The sequence below is a fragment of the Schistocerca nitens genome, chromosome 7 (assembly GCF_023898315.1).
Source record: "Schistocerca nitens isolate TAMUIC-IGC-003100 chromosome 7, iqSchNite1.1, whole genome shotgun sequence".
NCBI lineage: Eukaryota > Metazoa > Arthropoda > Insecta > Orthoptera > Acrididae > Schistocerca > Schistocerca nitens.
Genome location: NC_064620.1, coordinates 16,223,971 through 16,236,123, shown reverse-complemented (window position 1 = coordinate 16,236,123; position 12,153 = coordinate 16,223,971). Strand labels below are relative to the sequence as shown.

Here is a 12,153-nt window from a genome sequence, read left to right as displayed (position 1 = left end):
CGGAGCAATTTAGATAGTGGCGCCCAGCCATACATCTGTAGCCAGAAGCAGGAGAAGGTACTACTCATACGTGACTTAACTGCGCATGCGCAAGAGCCCGCCCGCAACTGCTCAAATGAATCTACTGTAAACAGCTGTCACGTAACATCACATCGGAGGTAATTTATTGTTAGGAAGCATTGCATATTCTTCCTAATGCCTTTGACACACTGTGGTTCGCAGACGCTTGTATGAGAACTGTGTATATGGTGCATTTCCTTTGTGACTTTAGTTTTATTTTCTTTTTTTCTCTCGTTCATGTTTTCTTGCTGTAGTAATATTCTGCAGAAGCGGGATACAGTAATATCCTTTGTTAGAATATTGGTTCTTAACATTCAAAATCACAAAAATCTAACTGCTAACAAAAACAATGAAATATTCCCGGAATTCTAAAAAATTCCCGAGTTTTTCCCGGACGAAAAAATTCCCGGGTTTTTCCCGGATCTCCCAGATGTCCCGGGTCGTTTACACCCTGAATGGGTTATATGAGTCAAAGCAGATCATAATACATAATCCAGAAAGCCATTTACTCAGAAATGACCTTATTTTAATCAATGCAGATTACCAGTAATTAAAAAAGCAATACTGAATCAGTGATAACTCTTAATACAAGTTATTCTAAAGACTGATTGCAGAGTCATGTTCCATATATCATATGCTATTATTGATATACATGGCAGTTTTTATTTTAGTAATTTTTTGGTTATTTTATTTTATGTTTTTGGCTCTTTTATTCTCATGTCAACTCCATTCAATCGATGATTTGCATTCATACAGAACCAATTCTCTATAATGGACTTCCATGTCCATTATACTGAGGTGACCAATACAGAAAATTTCCCTTTGTCTTAAATTAACAATATACACTGTAACACAAAGAAAAAGTGATGCATCAAGAAAGAATTGTGTGAATGGTTGGAAATCTGTAGGTGTGATATACATGTAGAGATAAACAAATAATTACAGTTTCAGAATAATTAGATGATTTATCCAAGATAAAGACCTTCACAAACTGAGCAATGCAGTAATATGTTGGTCCACCTCTGGCAAGCAGTTATTTGGCTTGGAATTGATTGATAGAGTTGTTCAATGACCTCCTCAGGGATATCATGTCAAATTCTTTCCAATTGGTACGTTAGATAAAAATCCCGAGCTGGTTGCAGTGCCCTGCCCATAACGCTCCAAACATTTGCAATGTGGGTGAGATCCGTAACCTTTCTGACCAAGGTAGGGTTTGACAAGCACGAAGACAATCAGTAGAAACTCTCACGATATGCAGGTGGGTATTACGGTGTTAAAATGAAAGCCAAGGATAGCTTGCTACAAAGGGCAACAGAACGGGGTGGAGAATATTGTCGACATACCGCTGTGCTGTAAGAGTGCTGAAGATGACAACCAAAGGGGTCCTGAAGTGGCACCCCAGGCCATCACTCTTAGGGTTTGGCCTGTATGGTGGGCAACAGGCTGATATCCCACCACTGTCTGGGGTATGTCCAGACGTGTCTTTGCTGGTCACCAGGGCCTTGAACCTCATTGACTGGAGTACAAATGTTTTAAGCAATGAGTCCTACTTTGAAATGTGCCCCGATGGCCAACAAAGATATGTCCAGAGGCGCTTCAGACAATGGTGGTATACCAGCCTGACTGTTGCCCGCCATACTGCCCGACAACCGGGACCGTTTATTTTCATAGTAGGACCTCTGAGGTTGACATTCGTGACACCCTTACAGAATAGCAGTAAGTCATTGATACTCTACATCCCATTTTGTTGAATTCCATGGCAAGCCATCCTGGGCTTACACTTAAGCAAGATAATGGCCACCTGCACACTACAAGAGTTTCTACTGCTTGTCTTCATGCTTACCAAACCCTACCTTGGCAGCAAGTTTGCCAAGTCTCCCCAATTGAGAGGATTTGAAATATTATGGACAGGGATCTCCAAGCAGTTCAGGATTTTGATGGTCTAACATGTCAACTAGACAGAATTTGGCACGATATCCCTTAGGAGGAATCCAACAACTCTGTAAGTCTATGCCAAGCCGAATAACTGCTTGCATAAGTGCCAGAGGTGAACCAATGTGTTACTGACTTGTTCAATTTGTGAAGCTCTTTCCCTTGAATAAATCACCCTATTTATTTGTCTTTACGTGTACATCACATCTACTAACCTCTGTACCATTCGGATGACCTTTGTGATGCGTTATTCCCCACACCTTTAAAGTATTAAAATATAAGTGAATTAAGAGGCGTGCTGTCATTATGACATCTGGCATGCTTAACATGTAACAGTGACATCAGGAGCCACTTTATTAAAAGAAGTTGCCTCAGTTGAAGGTGCGATTATGTACAGTAGTCAGTGTAAAGGGCAGGTTGACACATAATGTGTGCCACAAACATTAAATCAGTTTATTCACTTGACATAATGTTATGGTAATTTTAGGCATCTTAAATTTTCACTCCAAGTTTTGGTCTACAATAAGAAAATAAACACTTAATATGTAAAGTATTTCAGTAGTAGCATGAACATATCAAAAGAAGTTGTTAATTTGCCAAATAACATAAAAACTGCTTGAAATTTCCTGTTTCTTTCTGTATCAATGATTTTACACTTATTTACTCTGGCAGCAACTATTTGCTTTTGGTCTCCGTTGGTACATCATTTTAGGGGACATTGGCTGGTTAAGTAAATGTCAATGTCAATGAACTTCTCCAACAGCTGTGTAACTTAAGAAGTTATTTTATTTTATTTTGAAGGCTTCCCGTTTCAGCATTTCACTGTGCCATCTTCAGAGTTGCTATCAAGGCTTTGAATGAAGCACTAGTTAAATGACTGAATTCATGATTTCCAGGGATTTATGGCACTATATGACATTTTCGGTTATTTGGAGAGATCATATGGGGCCTGAAGATCGTAAAGTGAAATACTGAAACTGGTAACCTTTGAAATAAAATAAAATAACATCTTAAGTTACACAGCTGTTGGAGAAGTTTATTGACACTGACAATTTACATTTGGTGTCAGAAACATCACTTATTCTCAGTGAAATAATAGGTTTTGTGGGGAACAGTTACCTGACAGTAGAGCACTGCTCAAATAATTTTTTGACACCTATGAAAAGTATTTGGAGCACTTGAGCTGTCACAGCATAAGAAGTAAGACAAAATACCTCTATTAGATAACTAGTTATATACCAAAAGGTGTTGTTTTAATTAATATTACTTAATCAAAACAGTGGTAAACATACAGTGATAACATTCCAAATACTTTACCTTGCCTCTACTCCAGATTTGTGCTCCAAAAATCAAATGCAATAGTCGATACACTTAATAATACACCATCCCTACAATGTAAGCTTTCACATTCAGTCTTCAGTTAAAGCTTATGGGCTGAGAGGTCACAGTCAATAAAAAATTATTACCTAAAATTTTGTCTGTGACTGAAATGCTCCTGCTGGGATGAAATAGCAACTGAACCAGGTGTTTGAGCACACCCCAAATTTATAGAGTTGTGTAACACAGCCAGGTGGGTCTATCCTACTTGTTGTTTTAGCACTCTTAATGCCAATAGTATTTTTCCCTTTTTTGGATATACAGTACCAACTTGAAATATCCAATTTCTTATTCAACCAGAAATTCATAAAACTTTATTATTCATTGTTTAATTTCTTGATTACTTATGGCAATAGTATAGTTAATTAAACTGGAAATATTCTATTTAATGGAATATTAGTAATTTATTATACATGCAAGTCATTATGTCAAGGGTGCATGATTTTGGTTTTGGTAATAAGGTTGGCACCACTTTGGTTCGACGAGTTGCTGGGCAGAGATGCGGTATGTTCCCTCTGGCAGAAACAGTGGTGTCTCACACCTCTGAGTGGAGGCACATATTATACTGTGAGCTAAGTTTCTGGGTTTTTGAATACGGCGTGCATAAGATGATAGCTGACAGTAATGGAACCACCCACGAGTCCTATTTGGGCAGAGTCCACACTTGTGACTGAAGAATCTATAGCTCACTGGTGTTGAGCGTGAAGCTGTGGCTGTGATTTTTGACATTTTGAATGTAGGATGTTATTGTGTGACTCAGAACTAAATATGATCAGCTAGTGCAAAGAAAGATAGTGCTTTGATCAGGTATTGTAAGCTGGTGTTTTGCTAATTCTGCCATCATTTTGGCCAGAGTCATTGAACTGTTTTAGTTTGCTGGAAACTGTTGTAGTTTGTTAGATAGTAACAAATCTGCACATGTACTGGAATCAAGTGGAGGTTTAATAGCAGCCAACATTAATTGTTGAGACTCCAAACCTGGAAACACTGATGATCATCCTAAAAGGGAAGCTATTGTTCTTAATTTCAGAAATTGTAATATAAATGGCAATTTTTGCAGTCATTATGAACTTCTATTTTAAAATTTTGGTCTTACAAAATGGCTTTCGGAGCTTTGTTATATGGTTGTTGATGTGTTCATCTTATTTCTGTTACAAGGCATCTCTTGGTATTATTTAATGTTTTAAGCTATCTGTTTAATAGAGTTCTAGACTCAAAAGATATTTTGTTGAGGTGTTCCTCCTCCCACTGAAGTTTTTTAGTTTTCTTATTTAAACAAATGTACAAAATTTTATTATTGGTAACTTAATCAATTGATGCCATCCCTTCAGCCTAATGTCCAGTACTGCCAGACTGTGGGAAGGTGAAATTTTTGATGAGCTAAATGTTTTTTACCCCTCCATGACCCATGGGCCTTGCTGTTGGTGGGGAGGCTTGCATGCCTCAGTGATACAGATAGCCATACCATAGGTGCAACCACAGTAGAGGGGTATCTGTTGAGAGGCCAGACAAACGTGTGGTTCCTGAAGATGGGCAGCAACCTTTTCAGCAGCTGCAGGGGCAACAGTATGGATGATTAGCTGATCTGGCCTTGCAACATTAATCAAAACGGCCTTGCTGTGCTGGTACTGAGAATGGCTGAAAGCAAGGGGAAACTACAGCCGTAATTTTTCCTGAGGGCATGCAGCTTTATTGTATGGTTAAATGATGATCATATCCCCTAGGGTAAAATATTCTGGAGGAAAAATAGTCCCCCATTTGGATCTCTGGGTGGGGACTACTCAGGAGGATGTCGTTATCAGGAGAAACAAAACTGGCGTTTGCAGATCAGAGGCTGGAATGTCAGATCCCTTAATCGGGCAGGTAGGTTAGAAAATTTAAAAAGGGAAATGGCTAGGTTAATGTTACATATAGTGGGAATTAGTGAAGTTCAGTGGCAGGAGGAACAAGACTTCTGGTCAGGTGAATACAGGATTATAAATAAAAAATCAAACAGCAGTAATGCAAGAGCAGGCTCACTAATGAATAAAAAAACTGGAATGAAGATAAGCTACAATGAACAGCATAGTGAATGCATTATTACAGCCAAGATAGACATGAAGCCCATGCCTACCACAGTAGTACAAGCTCCACAGATGATGAAGAGACTGAAGAAGTGAATGATGTAATAAAAGAAATTATTCAAATAGTTAAGGGAGACAAAAATTTAATCATCATGGTGGACTGGAATTTGATTGTAGGAAAAGGAAGAGAAGGAAAGTAATAGGTGAATATGGAATGGGAGTAAGGAATGAAAGAGGAAGCCACATGGTAGAATTTAGCACAGTGCATAACTTAACCATAGCGAACACTTGACTTAAGAATCATGAAAGAAGGTTTTATACACCCCTGGAAATGGAAAAAAGAACACATTGACACCGGTGTGTCAGACCCACCATACTTGCTCCGGACACTGCGAGAGGGCTGTACAAGCAATGATCACACGCACGGCACAGCGGACACACCAGGAACCGCGGTGTTGGCCGTCGAATGGCGCTAGCTGCGCAGCATTTGTGCACCGCCGCCGTCAGTGTCAGCCAGTTTGCCGTGGCATACGGAGCTCCATTGCAGTCTTTAACACTGGTAGCATGCCGCGACAGCGTGGACGTGAACCGTATGTGCAGTTGACGGACTTTGAGCGAGGGCGTATAGTGGGCATGCGGGAGGCCGGGTGGACGTACCGCCGAATTGCTCAACACGTGGGGCGTGAGGTCTCCACAGTACATCGATGTTGTCGCCAGTGGTCGGCGGAAGGTGCACGTGCCCGTCGACCTGGGACCGGACCGCAGCGACGCACGGATGCACGCCAAGACCTTAGGATCCTACGCAGTGCCGTAGGGGACGGCACCGCCACTTCCCAGCAAATTAGGGACACTGTTGCTCCTGGGGTATCGGCGAGGACCATTCGCAACCGTCTCCATGAAGCTGGGCTACGGTCCCGCACACCGTTAGGCCGTCTTCCGCTCACGCCCCAACATCGTGCAGCCCGCCTCCAGTGGTGACGCGACAGGCGTGAATGGAGGGACGAATGGAGACGTGTCGTCTTCAGCGATGAGAGTCGCTTCTGCCTTGGTGCCAATGATGGTCGTATGCGTGTTTGGCGCCGTGCAGGTGAGCGCCACAATCAGGACTGCATACGACCGAGGCACACAGGGCCAACACCCGGCATCATGGTGTGGGGAGCGATCTCCTACACTGGCCGTACACCACTGGTGATCGTCTAGGGGACACTGAATAGTGCACGGTACATCCAAACCGTCATCGAACCCATCGTTCTACCATTCCTAGACCGGCAAGGGAACTTGCTGTTCCAACAGGACAATGCACGTCCGCATGTATCCCGTGCCACCCAACGTGCTCTAGAAGGTGTAAGTCAACTACCCTGGCCAGCAAGATCTCCGGATCTGTCCCCCATTGAGCATGTTTGGGACTGGATGAAGCGTCGTCTCACGCGGTCTGCACGTCCAGCACGAACGCTGGTCCAACTGAGGTGCCAGGTGGAAATGGCATGGCAAGCCGTTCCACAGGACTACATCCAGCATCTCTACGATCGTCTCCATGGGAGAATAGCAGCCTGCATTGCTGTGAAAGGTGGATATACACTGTACTAGTGCCGACATTGTGCATGCTCTGTTGCCTGTGTCTATGTGTCTGTGGTTCTGTCAGTGTGATCATGTGATGTATCTGACCCCAGGAATGTGTCAATAAAGTTTCCCCTTCCTGGGACAATGAATTCACGGTGTTCTTATTTCAATTTCCAGGAGTGTATGTGAAAGAGCCCTGGATATGTTAGAAGACTTCAGATAGATCATATAATGGCAAGACAGAGATTTAGGAACCAGGTTTTAAATTGTAAGACATTTACAGGGGCAAATGTGAACCCTGACTACAATTTGTTGGTTATGAACTGTAGACTAAAACTGAAGAAATTGCAAAAAGGTAGGAATTTAGAGATGTGGGACCTGGATCAACTGAAAGAACCAGAGGTTGTACAGAGATTCAGGGAGAGCATTAGGAAATGACTGGCGAATACAGGGGAAAGACGTACAGTAGAATGAATGGGTAGCTTTGAGAGATGAAATAATGAAGGCAGCAGATGATCAAGTAGGTAAAAATTCTAGTGCTAGTATAAATCCTTGGGTGACAGAAGAGATATTGAATTTAATTGATGAAAGAAGAAAATATGAACAATACCATAAATGAAGCAGGCGAAAATGAATACAAACATCACAAAAATGAAATGGACAGGAAGTGCAAAATGGCTAAGCAGGGGTGGCTAGAGGACAAATGTAAGAATGTAGAGGTATATATCACTAGGGGTAAGATAGATACTGCCTACAGGAAAATTAAAGGGACCTAGGGAGAAAAGAGAACCACCTGTATGAATATCAAAAGCTCAGGTGGAAAATCAATCCTAAGATAAAAGAATGTAAAGCAGAAAGGTGGAAGGAGTATATATAGGGTCTATACAATGGTGATATACTTGAGGGCAGTATTATGAACATGGAAAAGGATGTAGATGAAGATGAAATGGGAGATATGATACTGTGTGAAGAATTTGACAGAGCACTGAAGAACCTAAGTCGAAACTAGGCTCCAGGAGTAGACAACATTCCATTAGAACTACTGATAGCCTTGGAAGAGCCAGCCATGGTAAAACTCTTCCATCTGCTGAGCAAGATGTATGAGGCAGGAAAAATACTCTCAGACTTCAAGAAGAATATAATAATTCCAATCCCAAAGAAAGCAGCTGTTGACAGGTGTGAAGTTTACTGAACTATCAAAATAAGTCATGGTTGCAAAATATTAACACGAATTCTTTACAAACGAATGGAAAAACTGTTTACTGACCCTACGACGTATCTTAGAAGACAGGTGAAGGAATGGCAAACCTAAGATTCTATCATTTGTAGACTTAGAAAAAGCTTTTGACAGTGTTGAATGGAATACACTCTTTCAAATTCTGAAGGTGGTAGGTGTAAAATACAGGTAGTGAAAGACCATTTATAGCTTGTATAGAAACCAGATGGCAGTTAAGAGAGTCGAGGGGCACAGAAGGGGAGCAGTGGTTGAGAAGGGGGTGAGACAGGGACTTAGCCTATCCCCAATGTTGTTGAAATGGTATATTGAGCAAGCAGTAAAGGAAACAAAAGAAAAATTTAGAGTAGGAATTAAAATCCATGCAGAAGAAATAAACACTTTGAGATTTGCTGATGACATTGTAATTCTGTCAGAGACAGCAAAGGACCTGGAAGAGCAGTTGAACAGAATGGACAGTGTCTTGAAAAGAGAATATAAGATGAACATCTATGAAAGCAAAACAAGGATAATGGAATGTAGTCAAATTAAATTGTATATAAACAGAACTGGCAGTCTGTGAGAGACTCCCATTCTTACTATGAAACACTGAAACTTATTTAAAATTGGCCTACAGCTCAATTTAAAATTGTATAAAATATAATTTTTGAACAAAAACACACACCATAACATGACAGATGGCTTGACTGATACCATAACAATGATGTGACAAGCCACTGTTTCAAAAGAAGCTTTCACAACTGAAATGCAGAGTATCTATGTGTCTGTCAAAAGATAGATTAAAATACATGTAAGACATTGAAGTGGGATTGTGTTTTCATTTTCCATGCCATAACTGTGTGTTGACAGCCTGGTGGGAGCCATATTGGTATTCATCCCAGAGCATGATGCAGGTATATGTTTTTATTTATGTTGGAAGGAAATAGAAATAACAAACATTCATAAACAACTTTTCCTTAATATCCAAAACAAAGTATAACGTAAGACCTAAAATGAAATCATACAACTGTATCTCCAGACCAAGTGACATCAGCAAAAACATATATACCCACAAGAGTTGTGGAGTTGAGTATCTACTAAGGTAAATTAATGGGGGCTTGATAAGTTGCCGAAAATAAATATTAGGTAGAGTTCAAGACATTGGAAAAAACAGAAGACATTGTGGTTAAAATAGTCTCAAGGTAGTAATGGTTGCATCATCAAGCGAGCAAGTGTATTGCCTCATGAGAGCTATTACGTGATGTTAAAGATGATTAAGACATTCAAGTTAACTATATTAAAACACTGACATATGAGAGGACAAATAATCATGAGGTTTACCAATAAGAGACAAATCAGATGCAAAAATGTTGGTTTCATGCAACAAAACACATGGTTTCTTTAGCTGCAGAAATGTCTCTGGATCCTGGAAGGTATAAAATGGAATGTGATAACATAAATGTACTGTATTCACTTAAATTAAAATAATTACCTAGATTGTAGACCCAAACACAGCTGTGGCTCTTAAGTGTCCACACTGAACTGCTGTCACATCGATCATCATTCAGAACCTCTGCCTAAATAAATGAATTATCATGTTACCAAACACAGACACTAGAATTATGGTATAACAACAGTTGTATAAGACAGTTTCTCAGAGAAGAATATGCTTATTTTATAGCAAATTTTAAAATTTTATACAATCAGTTTAGTATAGTACAAGCTCTTATTGGTTATTGACTTCCAAATGTGTCTGATATGCAGGGCAAGTTGTTATCATTTATTTACTCCACTGTTTGTATTTCAATGTGGCTTTTCTGTGTCATATTAAGTGAATGTTATCACCATGAGTGTGAATGATATAATGGTCACTGTATTCCATTTATATTTGAACACATATAACAGAAATATTTTTGTCTGAGAAAAACACTTTCATAATTGTGTGAATAATGGCACTGATGGTATCGCAAAGAAAAAGTTACATCACAAAGCAATTTTGTATACCTAAGAAATTAGACTCTCTGTAGACTCTGAAAAGGCATTTGACAGTATAACTAGAGCAAAAATTTGGAGTTCACTGTGAACTTTTGGAATCCCCAAGAAAATAATAGCTCTCGTCAAGTGCATGTATGAAAACTACACATGCCAGATTAAACATGAAGGTCTGCTTTCAGATCCAAAAGCAGTGAAAACAGGAGTTAAGCAAGGCTGCATGCTCTCACCAATACTTTTTAACATAGTACTTAATCTTGTAATTGTGGAAGCAATAGATAAAGTGAGAGGAATAAAATGGAGCAATGGGGCACATCTACAAGACCTAGATTTTGCAGATGATCTTTGCCTTCTATCCCACAGCCTAAATGACATGAAAGAGAAGCTAGAAGATCTGAAATCTGCAGTGAAGGAAGTTGACTTGAAAATTAACACCCAAAAAACTAAAGACATGCGGGCAAATGACAACAGCACTGCAGAGCTTAAGCTTGGGAGTCAGGTAATTGAAAAGGTGGATAAGTTTTGCTACTTTGGAAGCAACATTACAGCAGATGGTGGTGCAACAGAGGAAATTAACAGTCACATCAACAAAGCAACAGGAGATTTTACAACTCTACGCTCTATCTGGAGAACGAAGGAAATATCACTGAGGACCAAATTGCGGATATTTGAAAGTAATGTAAAATCTGTTTTCCTTTATGGATGTGAAACATGGGAAGTGACAAAACAGCTAATCCACAAGCTGCAGACATTCAACAACAGGTGCCTGAGGAACATCCTGGGGATACGGTGGCCAAATGTCATCTATAACGAAACTCTTTGGGAAAGAACAAACCAGAAGCCAATTGAGCTGCAAATCAGAAGCAAGAAGTGGAAATGGTTAGGACATACTCTCAGAAGACCAAATGAACATATTGCGAGAGAAGCACTTGACTGGATCCCGCAAGGATGACAGAGACGAGGCAGGCCCAAAATGACATGGAGATGGTCAGTTGAAGCAGAAGACCATCAGCAAGGAATAGGATGGGAAGAAATGAAGATACTAGCAGAAGACAGTACAAGATGGTGTTCCTTTGTTGCAGCCCTATGCTCCACATAAAGAGTTAAAGGAAATAATAATAATAATAAGAAGAAATTATGCCACTTGGTATAAAAAGATATTTTTTAACCTCGCATGTTATTATTAGAGTAAAATAAAACTGTTATCAGGAAAGCAAAATAAGGACTATGACAATGGCTAGTTACTCATGAAATATTAGCTAAATGAAAAGTGATACTCTTGTAAGTATGGTATTGCAATTTTATTCACACAATGTGCCTTAGATGACCATGTCTGCAATGGTTATTGGAGATAGATAACCCAAACAGGATACTCTTATGTTTATTTTACACATCTAGTACCATTAGACCGAATTGAAGACCAAATCTCCATAGCATGGAATAAGTTAGTACACGAAAATAATATCATAAAAGCTAGTAATAGATGAAATAATATTTACATGAAAAATAATATGTAACTTACTCTTATACAATAATTTCCAGGGGTGACATTAAATATCCTACATGATAGACCAACAGCCTCCTGTGAAAAGAAACAAAATGTAAGTGATATTTTGCACCAAAAACTAGGAGCTGCAATGAATTCCGTATGTTAAATATTCAGAATACATACTGGATCACATTCTGGATGCCTATGGTTTGGGTTGTTTGTTTCACACTGTTGCACAGTAACATTTGGCTGGAACATGAGTACACAAAATATTATAAATATTTACAAAAACTGATATGTAAAATTACAGACAGCAAATAACATATTCAAATAAATTTGATAAATACAGAGAAGAGTACCATTTATTCGAGATCTATAAAATCTCACATCTTCATTTGTGGTTTGCAACACATCTCTAAATGCTGCAACTTCTGTGACTTTTCTTGACAAATTTTGGTATCAATTTG

General features: G+C 39.5%; 1 protein-coding gene across 3 annotated transcripts in view; it reads right to left on the bottom strand.

Annotated features, from left to right (window-relative positions):
• Positions 1-12,153, bottom strand: part of LOC126195353 (uncharacterized) — a 161,266-nt gene that overhangs the window by 45,487 nt on the left and 103,626 nt on the right. For all 3 annotated transcript variants that reach the window (XM_049933932.1, XM_049933930.1, XM_049933931.1), the window contains exons 7-9: positions 11,870-11,935; positions 11,720-11,779; positions 9,698-9,782 (exon numbers count right to left, since the gene is read on the bottom strand). In XM_049933932.1, the coding sequence (XP_049789889.1) occupies positions 9,698-9,782; positions 11,720-11,779; positions 11,870-11,935 (211 nt within the window). The remainder of the gene's footprint in view (positions 1-9,697; positions 9,783-11,719; positions 11,780-11,869; positions 11,936-12,153) is intronic.